General features: G+C 40.6%; 1 protein-coding gene across 6 annotated transcripts in view; it reads right to left on the bottom strand.

Moving 5' to 3' along the window:
- Positions 1-695: 695 nt before the first annotated feature.
- LOC131230689 (protein PTST homolog 3, chloroplastic) overlaps positions 696-19,727 on the bottom strand; it is a 154,946-nt gene continuing 135,914 nt past the window's right edge. For 5 of the 6 annotated variants that reach the window (XM_058226607.1, XM_058226610.1, XM_058226608.1 and 2 more), the window contains one exon: positions 696-1,719. In XM_058226607.1, coding sequence (XP_058082590.1) covers positions 1,716-1,719 — 4 coding nt within the window. In that variant the 3' untranslated portion in view covers positions 696-1,715. The remainder of the gene's footprint in view (positions 1,720-19,727) is intronic. The other variant, XM_058226605.1, reaches the window with a different exon arrangement.

The following is a 19,727-nucleotide window of genomic DNA, read 5'->3' as shown; positions in this document are numbered from 1 at the left end:
AAGGAATACAAGAAAGAGATTGGTATAAGCCCTACCTCATCCAAACACTTCCCATATTTCTTATTTTTTCCCTTTATAAAAAAGGGAGATGTTCCCTCCTAAAATGCATCCCAAAAACGACACTCCCTCGTAAAGAAAAATAGGAAAACTTTTTCTATTATTTTGTCCATCTAGTTTACCCTTAGATCATTTAAGTCGTTAATTGGATCCGATGACCATCTTGACAGTAGAATTGGAGGGGTGACAAGATTTTCTCTACTCTCATAGAGGTTAGATAGACCAATGGATAAAGATTGTCTATCTCCGGCTTTAGACTAAGGTTCCAAGATTGTATAGACCGTCAAATCCTGTAGGATCATCATTTGGGCTGTCTATTAGAAAAATTTACATTAACTGATACTCTGTAGGTCCAAACGAGAATATGAATGAGAGCAATGAGAGAGAAAGCAGTCTCCAGGTAGGCTACAGCCATTAAAGACTTATCAAACAATAAATCCACCTTGACAAGTAGAAGCTTTCGCAAAAACCATTTAGAGAGGAGCACTTTCTTATCCATACTAGCAAATTGCCTACCAAACTACCTCGCCACTGTTCATGGAACAGTTTCATCAAAAAAGAAAAAAAGAAAAAGAAAAAGAAAAAGAGCCACGGAATCACCTGAGGCAACTCACCACCAAAATCAGATGCCCATGGGATAGATGAGTCTGTACTTTTCTCAAACTCAATATTAAATAAATTAATAACATGTAAGGGAATAAATGTTTAAAATATGTACATGTAAGTAAAACATATAAATTTGCTAAGCAAACACATCCATGGCTTGTGGAGCACTCATTAAAGACCCTTCTCTCCTTAATGGGTTGCAGGTTCAAAACATGGCCCCTTAGTTCTGGATATGACGAGTCTACTGAGTCAATGAGTTGAATCAACAAGCCCCATTGTGTTGAAACTGACAAACATTCAAATCGAGTTCCACAGCAACTTGGCTTGAAATCCCATCAAGTTGACTCAGCCCAATTTCGAGTAGAGTTCTAGAAGTAAGATGACAATTGACAAAGCCATTTAACCAGCAGCCGATCTGACCACCAGCAAATCCTTTCAAGTGAATTACAGAAAATTTCCCATCTAGAGGATCAATAGGGAAATGGATGAGTACTTTGAAACAAAATTTTCTTTTTACAGCGCCAAAACATTTTAAATGGTACCAGGGGTATCCTACAATAAATGTTTGGTGTTTACATGATGACTAGGTGCTTCATGATGTGGCCTGAGAACTTCATTGGAGCCTGTCCACATTCTGCAGGAGCTATGCAGTATGATGTGCTAAATGACAAACTGCAGTATGATGAATATGTCACCACCAACAACCAGAAGATTTAGAAACCAACAAGACGAAGAAGCAGCAGCTTAGAAAATGAAACTGGTTACAAGCCAGGCAGACATCTCATGTGCCTTATCATGGGTAATTCGTTTAACAGCAAGAAACTCATGACAAGCTATATAGACACCCCATACGCAGGCCCAGATCGGACTTCTAGTCAACGACCCATTTTTTTGTTGTTGTGCAATAGGATTAGGATTGGTTGTCTCAGTGGGGGAATCTTCAAGTGCATCAAGATATCATCTGTCAACTCTGAGAACGTTGTTTTGTATGTGGCCCTTGGTAACAAACTCCCTCTGTGGATCGATCCTCCAATGGCCATCAACAATGAATTTTATCTGTTAATGACAAAACAAGGAGAGTCCAATCACTAGATGTGCTACTTCTGGTCTACATGAATCAAAGGATTGTGAGCTTCTTCCTTTAAAAATCACACTTGATTTACATGAAACAAGAAAAGAAAAACAGAAACTCACTAAACATTAAAACCAAGTATAAGTGGTGAACGACAGAATATATAGTGGCAGAATGTGATAAACAAGAATAAATAAGAACAAAGGCTAAAAAAGTTTTTGACGTATATAAATAAAGAGGAACACTTAAATACACAGGGTTGAACACCAGCTTTAAGTGATAGATTTATACATGGCGAATAGTACAATCATCAATATGGACCATCTATTAGGCCAAACCCACTCTTCACTGCCCATTATTTATAATCGGTTAAATTGATAATCGGATGCTAAGCATTCAACTGTTGGCCTATAATTACATGGAGCAACAGAAGCGGCAGGAAATTCAGATGTGGGACCAGGGAAGTGTCTGTTTTAAAATGTTAGCAAGGATAAACAGCTTGAAGCGAGATCAGGAGCGCGAATCCTAAGCATGGTATTAAAAACAGTTAAATAATGGCTATTCTGTAATGGTAACAGTGGGACCCACTACGTGGTAAAGTTGCAATGCCCTTTCTGAATAAAATGGCTAATACAACTGGCCGGTAACGGCTGGTTATGGGCCCATAACAGGCTGAGAAAATTTTCTTCTTTTGAAAAATATTTGACTGTATGGCCCATATTTAACAGCCATAAGGCTGGCTATTACAGCCACCATTACCTTTTTGATACCTTGGTCCAAAGCATGATCAAATAAATAGCGGTGCCAGGGTAGAAGGTGTTAGACAGACTGAAATATACCTTGTATAGCTAGCATACCTTATATAGTTGGTTTTCCATAGGTAGATGATTTTGATTTTATTTCTTTCCTTGTATAGATGCTGTAATCTCTATATATTCAACCCCTTTGGGTTGTCTCAAATACACAAAAGCTTTCAGCTCCTCTCGGTTTACATTCGCCCCTCTGCTCGTCCAATGTCGCCCGGTCACCTCTATTGCTCGTTCTCTTCGAGTTCCAGCAACCTCATCCAGATCTATTGCTCCCATCCAGATCTGTTGACAATCTGTTGTTGTTGCTCCCATTCAGATCTGTTGCTGTTGCTGCTGCGTCGCCGGATCTACATTTTCCAGATCCAGAGGTCCTGTTGCTGTTCCTATTCCGCCAAGATCCAGATACTGCTACCCGTTGGGTATCTCCTGTTGTACGGTACACCTAAAACATTCTTCTGCTGCAACTCTTTGCATGCTTTATATTAATTCCGATCAATGGACAAGAACTCATCACGTACAGAGGCCCCAAGGTGTAGTTTTGATGGTACCAACTATTCACTATGGGCCATCCATTTTCAGAACTTCCTGAAGGGTCGTGGTTTGTGGGGACTAATTGATGGATCTGTTACTATTCCCACTTCCACGAATGCCGATAAATTGGCTGATTGGGAAATGAACAATGGACGGATTATTACCTGGATTCTCGATTCGGTCGATCGGTCCATTGTTGTTGGCCTCACACCTCATCGCACGGCTAAGGCAATGTGGGAGCATCTTCAGACAATTTATCAACAAAGTAATGCGGCCCGGTCATATCATCTGGAACAGGATCTCGTTAACCTTACTCAGGGTGACGACAGTATTCAATCATTTTATTCTAAAATTGTCACAATTTGGACTGAGATGGCCTTGATGGATCCAATATTTCCTAATGACTTTAGGATTTTCCAAACTATGCGCGAGAGTGCGCAAGTTCGCCAATTTCTTATGAAACTGCGTCCGGAATTCGAGCATTGTCGAGCTGCTCTCTTGAACCGTAGCTCTACTCCTTCATTAAATTCGGTTATTAATGATCTATTGGCTGAGGAACAACGATTAAAAGTTCTATCACTTCCTTCCTCGACTTCGGGATCATCTGATATGGTGCTTGCTGTGTCTACCACTACACCAACACATGGCTCCTCTCTTTTAACCTGTCGCGGCTGCAACAAGGTGAGTCATGTTGTCGCTCAATGCAAAGAATGGTGCGCTTATTGTCGACGAACTGGTCATGGTATTCAAGACTGCCGTACACGTGCATATGCATCTTCTTCCGTCCGTGGACGTGGTGGTCGTGGTCGTGGCCGTGCTCTTTCTGCTACTGCTGCCACTATTTCTTCCGAGCCGACTGTTACTGATTTTACATCTACTGTTTCTGCTGAAGGTCTTTCATCTCCGTTGACTCCTGCGATGCTCCAGCAAATCGTTCAGGCCCTTTCTGCGGCCGGTATGTCAGGTATATCCCCATCTTCTACATGGTTCTTCGATTCGGGTGCTTCCAATCATATGACCAGTGCTGTATCTCATCTTCGTGACATTCGTCCCTACACCGGCAATCAGGCTATTTCTACTGCGGATGACACTAGACTACTTATTCAGTCTATTGGATCATTGACTTTCTCTCCATCTGCTCATCGCCAGTTCACCCTTCGTGATGTGTTTCATGTCCCTAACCTCTCCTCCAATTTAATTTCAGTTGGTCAACTCACATCAAATAACTGCTTAGTCATATTTCTTCCCAACTGTTGTTTTGTGCAGGATCTGGCGACGGGGAAGGTACTTGGGAGGGGTAAGCGGCATGGTCATCTGTACGTGTTGGATTTTGATCCATTCGTCACTCCGGCTTGTTGTTTCTTTTCTCCTTCTTCATCAGATATTTCTTCGGCAAATAAATTGTGGAAACTATGACACTTTCGCCTGGGTCATCCACATTCCGATCGGTTACTTCAGTTAATTTCGTCTGGCATGTTAGGGAATATTTCTCTTAATAAAAATGATTTGGATTATTCTTGTTTTTCCTGTTGTCTTTCAAAAAGTAAGTGTGTTCCATTTTCCCTAAGTACTACAAAATCATCTTCTATGTTTGAACTTGTGCATACGGATGTCTGGGGTCCTTCACCAATTATGTCTCTCTCTGGGTTACGATACTATGTTATATTCATTGATGATTTCACACGTTACACTTGGATTTACTTTCTGCAATCGAAGTCACAGGTTTTTGAAAATTCAAGTTATTTCACTCTATGGTGGAGACTCAATTTCGGGTTTTAGTTCAAACTTCCGCTCTGACTCGGGGGGAATATCTCTCAACTGATTTTCGTACATTTCTTCAAGGGCATGGAATTATTCATCAAACCACCTGTTCTGATACTCCACAACAGAACGGGGTGGCTGAAAGAAAAAATCGTCATATTGTTGAAACTGCCAACACCCTGATGACAGCTATGAGTGTTCCTCGTTCTTTCTGGGCTGAAGCAATGTTACATTCCGTCTACTTGATTAACCGGATGCCAACCAAAGTTCTGAACAGTAAATCTCCTTACTCTGTTCTCACTGGCTTACCTCCTGCATATTCCACATTTCGTGTTTTTGGTTGTATCTGTTATGTTCACCTGGCTTCACGTGAATGTAACAAACTATCTCCAAAATCAGTCAAATGTATGTACTTGGGATTTGGGGAAACTCAGAAGGGTTTTCGATGTTATGATCTGGTTTCTCATCGTGTTCGGGTTTCACGACATGTTGTTTTTCTTGAGCACATTGCTTTTCATTCATCTCTTTCTCCTCCGCACACTCCAAACTCTCCTGGTCTAACTTGACAGTTTAGAGTCCTTTTGAAAAAGTCTGCCTTTCTTCATTGACAATTGCCCATTATATAGGTAGATTACAAGCTATTTAGGGAAGAAATACAAGCTGATCTTCAGCCCCTACCATATATACATCTATCTAAATATACTGTACAGCTAATATATCCTAATTAAGGAAGGAATAAATCTGTATAACTGTCATATCAGTCAAAGCTGTAGATATTAGCTGTAAATCTGCTGTAGATATTAGCTGTAAATCTGCTGTAAATCTGTAAATCTGTAAATCTGTAAAGCTGTAAATCTGTAAATCTGTAAAGCTGTAAATCTGCTGTGTAGATTGATATTTCCTTTGACATCCCCCCTCAAATTGATGCTGGTAAATCGACAAGCATCAATTTGCTAACGAGAAAATGATGGCGCTGACGAGGCATGGATTTTGTGAAGATATCGGCGATCTGCAAAGTTGTGGAGATATGGGGAAGAGTGATGACTTGATGATCATAGGCTTCCCTGATTGAGTGACAGTCAACCTCGATGTGCTTGGTGCGTTCGTGATAGACTGGGTTTGCGGCAATTTGGATGGCACTAGTGTTGTCAGCATGGAGTGGAGTAGGATGTACGGGAATGAAACTGAGCTCTGTGAGGAGACCACGCAGCCAAATGATCTCGGAGCATGCTGCAGACATGGCTCGGTACTCGGCCTCAGTAGATGATTTGGAGACGTGGTCCTGCTTCTTGCATTTCCAAGAGATAAGGGCATCACCAAGAAACATACACCAGCCGGTAGTAGATTTCCTGGTGTCTGGGCAGCCAGCCCAGTCAGCGTCACTATAGGCTTGTAGCTGAAGTGAAGAACCGGAAGGGAAGAATAAGCCACGAGTAGATGTCCCAAGAATGTAGCGAATGATGCGGCGGACTGCAGATAGATGGAGATGCCTCGGTGCTTGCATGAATTTGCTGACGGTATGAACAGCATAAGAGATGTCTGGTCGGGTAATGGTTAGATAGATAAGACTACCAACCAACTTCCGATAGGTAGTAGGATCCTCAAGAAGCTCCCCTTCGTCACGTCGATATTTCACATTAAGTTCCATGGGGGTGTCAACCGAAGTAGCGTTGGTGAGACCGGCTAGCTGAACCAGATCTTGACTATACTTGTGTTGATGCAAGAGGAGACCGTGCGGCTGATGATGCACCTCTAAACCCAAGAAATAGGTGAGCTGGCCAAGATCTTTCATGTGAAATGTAGAATTCAACAAAGTCTGAACCGCAGAGATTGCCTCCAAGTCAGAGCCAGTGATGACGATATCGTCCACATAAACAAGGAGGACGACGATACCTGTGGATGTCCTTTGTAGAAAAAGAGAGGAGTCATACTGACTTTGAGTGAAAGAAAAACTAAGCAAAGTGGATCGAAACTTCTCAAACCATACTCTTGGTGCCTGCTTCAAACCATACAAAGAACGTTTCAGTTTGCAAACATCAGTAGGTGAGGAAGTGGGCATACCAGAGGGAAGTTTCAAGTAAACGTCTTCCTTGAGATCACCGTGGAGAAATGCGTTCTTAACATCCATTTGATGTAAGGGCCAGGATTGGGATGCAGCAAGAGCGAGTATAGTTCGGACAGTGGTCATTTTGGCGACCGGTGCAAAGGTCTCATCATAGTCGAGACCATATTCTTGTTTGTTGCCAAGTGCCACTAACCGAGCTTTGTAACGATCTATGGACCCATCGGAATTAAGCTTGATAGAAAACACGAACTTACTGCCAAGGGGTTTCACGGAGGAGGGACATGGAACAACATCCCATGTTTGGTTTTCTTCAAGTGCGAGAAGTTCGGTTTCAATTGCTTTTCGCCAACACTCATGCTCCATTGCCTGTTTATAAGATGAAGGAAGAGAAATAGACGACAAAGTGGCTGTGAAGGATGAAGGAGAAGAGAAACCAAACCTATCTGGGGGTCTACGAACCCGAGTACTGAGTCGGAGAGAGGGAGGTGCAGGTGCTGAAACAGGAGCAGCAGTTGGGGAAAAAGCTTGAGGGGGCTCAGGAGGTGCTGAAGGTTGGTGGGAAGTGGCGGTGGAGCGTCGTCGATACACTAGGAGAGGTTTAGAAGGGACTGGATCTGCAAGAGAGTTAGGAAACATAGGCAAAACAGAAAATGAAGGAGAAACATGATCCTGATGGGTAGAAAAGAAATATTGATTTTCGAAAAAAATCACATTTCTAGAAACTCGAATGCGACACAGATTTGGATCATAGCAAAGAAAACCTTTCTGCTGTACTGAATATCCTAGAAAAGCACATTTAATTGACTGAGCCGTAAGTTTTGTGCGTTCATGTGCAGGAAGATGAACATAACAGACACAACCAAAGGTACGAAGGTTAGAATAAGTTGGAGGGTGACCAAATAACCTGGTGAAAGGTGAGTCATGGTTCAATGTGGGAGAAGGCAATCTGTTAATGAGATGGACAGCAGTGGAGTTTGGATGTCCGAGACGTACACTAAGAGATAGTGTTTCATTATTCCCAAGAAAACCAGATTTCAATAAAGCATGAAGTACATTAGAGTTTGGATGTCCGAGACGTTTATGCCACGCTCGGTAATCAACATGAGCAGAATTACAAGCGACAAAAGGCAAAGAAAAAGAAGACAAAGAAAATTGAAGAGGAAAAAGACGTCCCACTTTAGGCCCCCTCGCGATCATCCGCCCTGACTGTTGATCCTGCACAACACAACCAGATTTAGAAAACTCTACTTTACAATCATTATCAACTAACTGACCGACAGACACAAGATTGGTGGTAAGACCGGGAGATACGAAGACATCAGTGAGAGAGGAGGAAACATCACCAGTGGCCGTGATAGGTAAATGATTGCCATCAGCAGTATGAATTTTGAGATTTCCAAAATATTTGTTTACATTGGTAAGAGAAGCAGCATTGTTTGTCATATGATGGGAAGCCCCGGAATCAAAGTACCAAGGAGATGATGTAGTGAAGGGTTTACCTGAGAGTCTTAAAGCTGAAAATGCCGAAATGATCATTTGTTGAATCATGTCAGGGGTCACGGGTTGGACTGAAACGGGAGCAGGAGCAGGAGCACTTTGTGTTGTATTCACCAAACAACCCGCACTAGAAGAGCCAACTGAGACAGTATATGCTGTCTCCGATTTCTTGGGGGGTCGAGTTGGGCATTCCTTGATGATATGGCCATCCTTTTTGCAATAGTTGCAGAATTTTCGGGGACAGTTTGCAGCATAATGACCAAATCCCTTGCAACAGAAGCACTGAACAGTGCTCATATCCCTGCTTCGTGGCTTGCCTTGTGCTGCATAGGCTACAGGAACAGATGTAGATCGTCGTTGTTCCATGGTGGTTTGAGTGAGAAGGCGCTGTTCCTCGCGAAGAAGATCATTTAGGCATGTATCCAAGGAGGGGACAGATTCTCGGTTCATAAGATTGGATCTGGTGCCTTCAAATTCAGACCTTAGTTTCATTAGAAATTGATCCCTCTGAGTAGTTTCATGGACAGATTGAACAGAACTAAGACCTTCGGATGGTAAGTCAGCATAAACTATATCAGTGTATTCAGCCCAAAGATTAGTGAATCTAGAGTAAAAATCAGAGATAGAAAGACTATCCTGTTGGAGAGTGGCCAATTCATGTTCAAGCTGGAAACGACGAGCAGTGTTTTGTTGACTGTAGACCTTCTTCAGGTATGTCCACATCTGAGCTGCAGTTTGAGAAGATCGAAGGTTCAAGATGATGTTGGGTTCAACGGATCCCAAAATCCATGCCATAACTTGTGCATCCTTGACTTCCCACTTGGCGTGTTGGTCTTTGTCTTTGTCTTTGTCAGAAGCTAGGTTACTGCCATCAACATGTCCCCACAGCTCCTTACCTTTGACGAAAATCCTGAAATGAAACGCCCAAGCAGAGTAGTTCTTGCCATTGAAACGAATCAAAGAAACATCAGACTTATCGGAAGACATGAGGTCAACAGAACTAGAACAAGAATAACCGAGACTAAGAAACTTGAGAGCACGAGACAAATGGAAATTTAGAGCTATAGCTCTGATACCATGACAGTTTAGAGTCCTTTTGAAAAAGTCTGCCTTTCTTCATTGACAATTGCCCATTATATAGGTAGATTACAAGCTATTTAGGGAAGAAATACAAGCTGATCTTCAGCCCCTACCATATATACATCTATCTAAATATACTGTACAGCTAATATATCCTAATTAAGGAAGGAATAAATCTGTATAACTGTCATATCAGTCAAAGCTGTAGATATTAGCTGTAAATCTGCTGTAGATATTAGCTGTAAATCTGCAAAGCTGTAAATCTGTAAATCTGTAAATCTGTAAAGCTGTAAATCTGTAAATCTGTAAAGCTGTAAATCTGCTGTGTAGATTGATATTTCCTTTGACATAACTGCCTTTCCAGAAATTCCGTTTGCCTCAAGTACTCTCCCTCGTCCGTTGTAGGTTTACTCACGTCGACCACGTACAGATCCACCACCTATTACTCAACCCGAACCTACTGTACCCGTTGCTGATCCCGAACTTACCTCGATCCGTCGTTCCGCTCGTGAACATTGAGCGTCTGATCGGTTGATATGCTCTATGTCTGCCATGAATGCTACTCTGGATACCGTTTCTATTCCTACTTCATACTCTCAGGCAGCCACTCATGATTGTTGGAAGAAGGCTATGGCAGAAGAACTTGCAGCATTGGAAGATAATCATACGTGGGACATTGTCACTCGACCTGCTGACCAACAGCTAATTGGTAGCAAATGGATTTATTCGGTCAAACTCAAGTCTGATGGATCATTGGATCGATACAAGGCTCGACTTGTCACTCAAGGATACAAACAGGAATACGGAATTGATTATGATGAGACTTTCGCTCCCGTGGCCAAGATGAAAACTGTTCGTACTCTTCTGGCTATATCTTCTGTTCGCTCATGGCCACTCGCTCAGATGGATGTGAAAAATGCCTTTCTTCATGGAGATCTTCAAGAAACCGTGTATTTGAAACCTCCTCCTGGCTCCTTAATCCCTGACAATAAGGTATGTCGCCTAAAGAAAGCCCTGTACGGCCTCAAACAGGCACCTCGGGCATGGTTCCAACGCTTTCACGATGTTGTTACGGGTGCTGGCTTTACTCAAAGTGGTTATGACCCATCCTTATTTTTGCGCATCACTGCTCACGGAATTGTCATTGTTCTGGTCTATGTTGACGACCTCCTACTGACTGGTAGCGATACTACTGGCATCTCGGCTTTAAAGGAAGTTCTGCAATCCTCCTTCAAGATGAAAGACCTTGGCCATCTCACATACTTTCTTGGGCTTGAAATTTCACGTTCTAAACGTGGGATCCTGGTCAGCCAGCGTAAATATGCCAAGGATCTTCTCGCTTTGGCATCATTGACAGATCAGAAAACAGTTCAGACTCCCTTAGAACTTAACATTCATTATGGCCGCGACGATGGTGATCTACTTGCACAGCCCGACTTATACCGTCGTTTGGTTGGGAGTCTGGTTTACTTAACTATGACTCGCCCTGATATTGCCTACGCTGTCCAAGTCGTCAGTCAGTTTGTTTCTGCTCCTCGGACTCTTCATATGACTGCGGTGTTACGCATCATACGGTACCTACGTGGAACTCTAGATCGATCACTGTTCTTCTCCTCCACGGCGACTCTGGACCTTCGTGCTTATTCGGATGCTGATTGGGCTGGTTGCGCTCTCACACGAAGATCTACCACTGGCTACTGTGTTTTTCTCGGCACTTCTCTCATCTCTTGGAAGTGTAAGAAGCAGGCCACTATTTCCAAATCAAGCACAGAAGCCGAGTATCGAGCGATGTCTGCTGCGTGTAGTGAGCTTGTTTGGTTACGTGGACTTCTTTCCGACTTGGGCATTCCTGTGCAGAATCCTACTCCACTCCATGTTGATAATCTCAGTGCCATTCAGATTGCCTCTAACTCGGTTTTTCATGAACGGACGAAGCATATTGAAGTTGACTGTCACTTTATCCGTGAGAAATTTCAGTCTGGGCTCATTTCTCTACCACATGTTGCATCCCATGATCAGATTGCAGACATTTTCACCAAGTCCATAACTTCTGCACGTCCCTCATTTCTCGTTGGCAAACTATTACTTGTCGATGACCCGCATTAGTTTGAGGGGGGATGTTAGACAGACTGAAATATACCTTGTATAGCTAGCATACCTTATATAGTTGGTTTTCCATAAGTAGATGATTCTGATTTTATTTCTTTCCTTGTATAGATGTTGTAATCTCTATATATTCAACCCCTTTGGGTTGTCTCAAATACACAAAAGCTTTCAGCTCCTCTCAGTTTACAGAAGGTGCACACAATTCAGCATTTGCCTTTTTTTTTTTTTTCTTCATAATAGTTTGTTTGTAAGAACATGGGTGAGGTGATTATGGTTGTCTAATTGAAATGGTGCTATTGAGAGGTTATCTAAGGTGGGCCTTACAGACTACTGGACCTCTTCGTAAATGATCAAACCATCCATTTTTCAGGGCAAGGTTTGGATAAAGAGCACCCTCAAATGGTTTCATTTTGTCATGGCATCTGCACATAATAGGCTAAACCTGACGGACAGTTCAGATAAGTCATTGGACTGTACACCCATCTAAGCACCGAGATGCTTGAAGCCTAAATGCAACCCACTGTGAGTGCAATCCAAATACATAAATATGTTGGATAATTGTAAGATAACGCTGGATGAAGTTTCAGACACATGACAGTGCCTTAATGAAGCATAACATGGTGAAAATCAACAGAGAAAAAATAGAGCTTTTCCATAACCCCAGATCATAGTTGGAAGAGTTAAGGAATAGCTGCAATGGATTCATGTGCAGGAGCGGGGAAGCAATTGGTTCAAAATATTATCAAGTTTAAACAGCTGAGAAGTGGGGAATGCAAGTGGTACAGGGTAGAATTTTCCTGCAACTAAGCCCAGGATCAACAGACTTCGGTTAAAAAGAAAATTTTCTAAACATTTTATGCTCGAGAAACTTTTAGAATCATCAGGAAAAAAAGTACTAGATTGAAATAGAGAATACGGAAAATCAACACACTAAGGAGAAAAATATGATTTTCATCTTGGATTAACAAGAATCAATATACATACGAGTTTCACAATACTTTAGGAACAAATTACATATAATGGAGAGGAAGGAATATTTCTTAAGCTCCAGAACAAAACTTACCTACTTTTGACTTATTTCATGCATTCTAATTATTTTAGTAAATTATCATGTGATCTACATACTATAGAGATTCAAATCCAGTACTGTACAAGAATATATTAGTAGCATGTCAAGAAGCTGAAATGAAGAATAGCTTGAGTTCAGATCAACAGGTTTGCAACTCAAAAACCACAACCAAATCCTGGAATACCCAGCATCGAACCAACAAAAATTTCCCACTCCTGAGGATGCTCATTGAGAAACCTTACTCCTAATTTTGTTTTAACCTCTCTAAGCAAATTTTCAACTCAAATAATTGGTAAAGTATGAAGGAAGTTCTACCATAGATTCTTGATTTTAAAAACAATCCCTTGACTAATACGAAATGACTGAAATGCCTGTCTTTTTTTTCTTTTCTTCTAAGAAGTGGTTTAGTCATTGAGCATTGTGGGGCACATGTGGTATTTGTACGAGATCTAACCCGTCCAACTGGTGCACCCCAACATTACAGTCAGACAAATAAAAAACCAGGTTGATCCAATCATCATGTGGGTCACAACCAGGTCTAAAAATGACGCTTGAGATATGCTTTGAGACAATTTATGCCCCTGTCATCACTGCCTATAATCACGATGTTGTCATCATACACAAACTCACATGCACCCTTACCTTTTTTCTTAACAAAAATTGAGTGATCGGCTTGGCTCTGTACAAGCCCAAACTCTAACACCACCTGGCTAAATTTTTCGAATCATGCTCAAGGAGACTGCTTCAACCTGTAAATGGACTTTTTAAGTCTGCAAACCTTATCCAACTCCCCCAAGCAACAAACCCGAAAGGTTGCTCCATATACACCTCTGACAAATCTCCATTCAAAAATACATTTTTAACATCCAACAAATGTAGAGACCAATTCGAATTTGTGGCAATAAAATGATATCTCGGAATTTAGTTTTTCCATATGCAAAAAAAAATAATAATTCAGAATAATCCACACCAAAGGTATGTGTAAACTGTCTGGCGACAAGACAGGCCTTTAATTGGTCAACAGAACCATCTGGAAGATAATGGTGTAAACTCATTTACACTCCACAACTCGCTTACCAGTGGGCAATGATGGCAACTACTCTATCCCATTAGCATGTATCGTCATCCATGGATTGCTTCCAACCCTTATTGGATAAGGCATCCTAAAAGGAACGAGGAATAGAAAGTAGAAACAAATGGCAGGGAACACACAAATTGCTGGAAGTAGATAAATGATCTCAGCAAACATAGTTGGAGCTAGGATGATGAATGCAAGACCAGGTACATTTACTATAGTGACCCGAATTAGTTTTTTAATAGAATATTATATATATATATATATATATATATATATATATATATATATATATATATATATATATATATATATGAGAGAGAGAGAGAGAGAGGAGCTCTAATGCTCACATGCCCCCATCCCTCTTGTTTTATTAGTTGGGCTTCACTTAAAATGGGAAATTACAAAAATACCCTTACACCAAAAAACATAAATACACACACTACCATAGACTCAAAAGCTCATGTATACTCAACCCATGCACCAAAACTGGACCCAAACATGATGGTCACACATGTGATCATGTCACATGTATGGACATTTGTCCACACGTGTGACCATTCTAACAGATGAGCCTGACTTAAAGCCTTTGTGAACATATAAGCAACTTGGTCTTCAGATTTGATGAATAGTGTAGATATTTCCTTATTTGCGACATTCTCTCTGATGAAGTGGCAGTTTACTTCAATATGCTTTGCCCTCTAATGATAAATTGGATTATTGGCGATATGTGACACAACTTGATTATCACAATATAGGTTCATGGGAGTATCAACCACAAAACCTAACTCATACATCAATGTCTTCAGTCACACAAGTTCACACGTGGCATGGGCCATGGCTCTATACTCTGCTTCTGCACTAGAATGGGCAACAACTTATTGCTTCTTGCTTTTCAAGGTAACAACATTACCTCCTACAAAGGTACAGTAAGACGTGGTGGATCACCTATCTAAAAGAGATCCAACTCAGTGTGCATAAGAGAATCCTTCCACTCTAAGATATCCATTTTGCTTGCAGAGAATTCCACGATCTGGGGCACCCTTCAAATGTTTTGTATGCGGACCACAACTTCCATATGAGAGACGCGAGGGGCTTGCATAAACTGACTAGCTATACTAACTGGATAAGTAATATCATGTCGTGTAATAGTTAAATAGATCAATTTCCCAACCAATTGGCGATACCTACCTGGATCATCAAAAAGGACTCCTTGATCTGTACTTACCTTGTCTCTTCTAACAAGTCCATAACATATTTCCTTTGCGATAAATTAATTCCCAACCTTGATCGAGCTACCTCAATACCCAGAAAGTATCGAAGATAACCTAAATCCTTTGTATAGAATTGTTGCTGCAAGAACTTCTTCAACTCAGATATGCCTTTATTATCATTTCCAGTAATGATGATGTTGTCCATGTAAACAACAAGAACCAGAGTGCCAGTCTCACTTTGCCTAACAAAGACTGAGTGATCAGCCTGATTGCGTTTCATCCCAAACTGCATTAACACTTTACTAAATTTGTCAAACCACATACGTGGAGACTGCTTTAACCCATAAATTGACTTTCTTATCTGGCAGACTTTATCAGACTCCCCCTGAGCAACAAAACTAGGCGGTTGCTCCATGTACACTTCTTCAAGTAAATCACCATGAAGAAACGTGTTCTTTACATCCAGTTAAGGCTAATCCAATTTTACAGCAATAGAGATCACCACAAGAATTGAATGAAGCTTGGCCACTGGGGAAAAGTTTTCAAAGTAGTCAATTCCAAATGTTTGAGTATACCTTTTGCCAACAGACGAGACTTTAAATGATCCACAGTGCCATCAGACTTGTACTTCACAGTATATACCCATTTGCACCCTACTACACGCTTTCCTATAAGTAACTTGGCAAAAGTCCAAGTTTGATTTTGATGAAGCGCAACCATTTCTTCTTCCATAGCTCCTTTTCACCCATCAGAATGTAGAGCCTCTTGAAACGATCAACGATCGAGGAAACAGACACATAGACAGATAAATCGAATTGCTGAAATGAAGGTGATAGACCATTCAATGAAACAAAATTGGAAATAGGATGTAGAGAACAAGAATTTATACCCTTTCGAACAACAATAGGTTAATCAACTTCATTCAGCAAGTCCGGTGAAGACTTAAGAGGAGGATCTTTAGACGGATTGGTAAAACTGGTAGATGTCACATCACTACGCGCCTTAGTACTTCTCTTGGAACGTCTGGAGTAAACTTGCAACAACGGAGGATTGGGATGTGACTTTGTGGCTTACTTTCCTGGTAAATCTGTGTCCGTCACTACAAGAAATGTGGTAGATTTTTTGGAATACTGCAACGCCTTTCCATCATTGGAGAAATATGCAGTTTCAAAAAAGGTGACATCCATGGACACATTGTCTTCGGGTAATAGGGATTATAGCATTTGTAGCCACATTAAGTATTTGAGTACCCTAGAAAAACACACTTTATAACTTTGGCTTCAAACTTATCAGAGACATGATCAAATTGATGTACAAAACATACACATCCAAAAATTTTAAGAGGAAGAGAAAAAGGACACCGGGGATACAAGATAGACAAAGGAGTTTGACCTCCTAATACTGATGAGGGCATCCGATTTATAAGATAATGTGCAGTTAAAACGGCATCACCCCAAAAACTCTTTGGAACCTTCATGTCTAGTAATAATGCCCTAGCTACTTAAAGAAAATGACGTTTTTTACGCTCAACAACTCCATTTTGCTGCGGTGTGTGTGCACGGGATGTTTAATGAATGATGTAATGAGATAAGAAAAAGGAATGATAAAAAATTGATTTATAGTCCTAGGCATTATTTGATCTTAGAACACACGCTTTAGCATCAAATTGAGTTGGGATTTTAGCATGAAATTCTTTGGAACACATGAACACCTCAGAACGATCTTTCATCAAATATAATCATGTCATTCTAGAGCAACCGTCTACAAAAATGACAAAATATTTAAAGTCGGATAAACTAGAAATATGAATGGGTCCCCAAACATCTAAATGTATAAAATAAAATGGTTTCTCACTAACTTTATCTTTAGTGGAAAGAAAAGACATTTTGTGATGCTTGCTTAACTCACAAGCTTCACATTCTAATTTAGACACATAAGACAAAGATGGGACAAGGCGCTTTAAATTAACTAAGGATGGGTGCCCAAGCCTGGAATGACATTGATGTGGCGAGATGTTAGCTTGCAATGCAGTTCTAGCTTTAGTCGTTTCATTCTTGAGATAGTAGAGTTCATTAGATCCATGCCCTCCACAATCATCCTCCCCGTCTTTAGATCCTAGAATTCACAATAAAAAGGGAAATTTTTGATAGAACAATTCAGGGATTTGGCTAGTTTACTAACAAATAATAGGATCAATGGGAACTATAGAATATACAAAACTGATGGCAATGAAATATCTGATGTAATACATACAGAACCCTCACCAGATAAACTAGTTGAAATGCCATTGATCAAGGTAATAGATGAAATGGATGAAGATTGGACCAACTTGTACAACAAATTACGCTTCCTGGTCATATGATCGGAAGCACCAGAATCAATAATCCATGGAGTACACTCAGAAAATATAAGACAAGATGTACCTGATTGAGCAAGGGTAGTAGTGGAAGAAGGTGCATGAGTGAAATGATTTTTTAGAAGCTTGGCGTAATCTTCCTTGGACATAGTGACTGTGTCACCTGAGGTACTCGGCTCAGCATGAGTGGTAGGATCGGATATATAACCTTCTGAACTATCATTCATCGAGTTCACTTGATTAGCCCAGACAGGTTTTCCATGGAGATCCCAGCATGAATCAGTATTATGATTGTTGTGGCCATAATGGGTGCAATGACAATCACCACAACCACGACCACCTTGAAATATCCCATCACCTCTGCCCGTTGCGGAAATAAAAGTTGAACGATCTGATAAAGTGGAACTTTGAGTAGACATAACAGTTGTCCTTTGTACTCCGGCGAATGCTTTTGTCACTAAGGGAATTTCACTACCTCCAAGAATATGGGACCTCACAGGCTTGAACTCGGGTTGAAGGTCAGAGAGAAATTTAGCAACACGAAATTCCTCCCTTTGCCTAAGCATAAGTTCAAAATTTGTTGACAACGGTTGACAAACATTCAACTCTTCCCACATGCTGCATAGGGCAAAATAATATTCTCCCACACTTTTATCTCCCTGCTAAAGTGCAAATATATTCCATAGGAGTTCATAAATATGGATTAAGTTTTTCTCACAAGAATACATCTCCTTCAAGGTGTCCCAGATGTCTTTGGCGGTCTCGAGAAAGATAACATTGGCATTGATATGTGATTCCATGCTATTCTAGAACAATGTCCTAATTTGGGCATCCTCTGCCACCCAACCATCATAATCTATCGCAGTGGTATTAGGTTTGGGGGATGTTAAATATTTAACTTTCCTCTTTCCAGTCAAAAAAACTTCTACAGATGCGGTCCACTGTAGATAGTTTGTGCCATTTAATTTCATCGATGTTATTTGGAGGGGCACCAAATCCGATGAGGATAAAATATTGCTCTTGGGATCATTTTTGGAATCCATCTGAATAATATTAACAATATTCATTCAACACAAATTCTCCAACAAACTGATGTACTAAATCAATACCTGATTCCGACCTTCAACTTGTCTTGATCAACACAATAAAGGAGGGTCTTCACGAACTTCTGAATTTTCAGCCCTCAAATCTGATTTCCTGCTTTAAGAAACTTAACGTAAATCGCACACTGGATGAACAATAACCCACTTTGTCACATTACGTGGGTATAATGCAAAAGCGGGCCTTACACGTACTCGTTAAACACGATTTCACCACCCATCACGTGGGGGTACAAGACCCGGAAGAGATTAGGTTAGATCAGCCCCAAACACTTTAGGTTTTCCCACTAGAGAGAATGAAAAAAAAAGGAATAAGAAGAGAGGAAATAAGAAAAAGAAGAGAGATCAAGAAGCAAAACCTGGATCAAAGTCACTTTGATACCATGTTCTCGATTTAGAAGAAAGATTGTAAGGAGAAGTGAGAAAACGCAAGAGAGAGTGGAGAGCTCTAATGCTCACACACTCCCACCCCTCTTGTTTTATTAGTAGGGCTTCACTTAAAAGGGAAAATTACAAAAATAGCCTTGCACCAAGAAACATAAATAAGCACACTACCATAGACTCAAAATGTCATGTATACTCAACCCATGCACAAAGACTGGACCCAAACATGATGGTCACACATGTGATCATGTTACACATGGACACATCACCATTCTAACAGATATCATAGGGGGTCTATGGATGTGGAAGACAATGGTTGAGAAGCATGAGGGACAAGTGGTGCACCGCTACCTTTCTTCCATCTAGTGGATACCTGGAGTAGCCAAGTAGGATTAATAGAGAGTGCTAGGTCTGGATCAGGTAAAACAACAAAAAATGATGTGTCCATGTCCATATCCATAGACTTCTAATACTCAGATGGACAGAACAGAGTTGATTCAAAGAAAGCAACATCAGTGCATAAAAACTATTTACAGAGAGGGGGGCAATAACACTTGAACCCATGTTGAGACCTAGAATATTGAAGAAGACACATTTTGAAGAGAGAGGATTTAACTTGTCAAACTTGGGTCCCAAACTATGATGAAAAAAAAGAAAAGAACACCAAAAAACCTCTGGAGGGAGAGGACGCTCAGGACTCAAAGTTGAAGAGGAACTTTTCCCTTTAAAATAGATAAGGGCATACAGTTGATGACAAAACATGAATCAGTATATCATCTCCCCAAAAATACTTTAGCACATTCATCTGAAAAATAAATAAATAATAATAATAATAAAAAGCCCGGGTTACTAATAATTGAAACATTTAAACATAGAAAAAACTTGCACTCTTTCTTTCAATAAATACAACCAAGTAATTCTAAAAAAATCATTCACAAAAATAAC

The sequence above is a fragment of the Magnolia sinica genome, chromosome 17 (assembly GCF_029962835.1).
Source record: "Magnolia sinica isolate HGM2019 chromosome 17, MsV1, whole genome shotgun sequence".
Lineage (NCBI taxonomy): Eukaryota > Viridiplantae > Streptophyta > Magnoliopsida > Magnoliales > Magnoliaceae > Magnolia > Magnolia sinica.
This window is presented reverse-complemented; position numbering and strand designations above follow the sequence as displayed.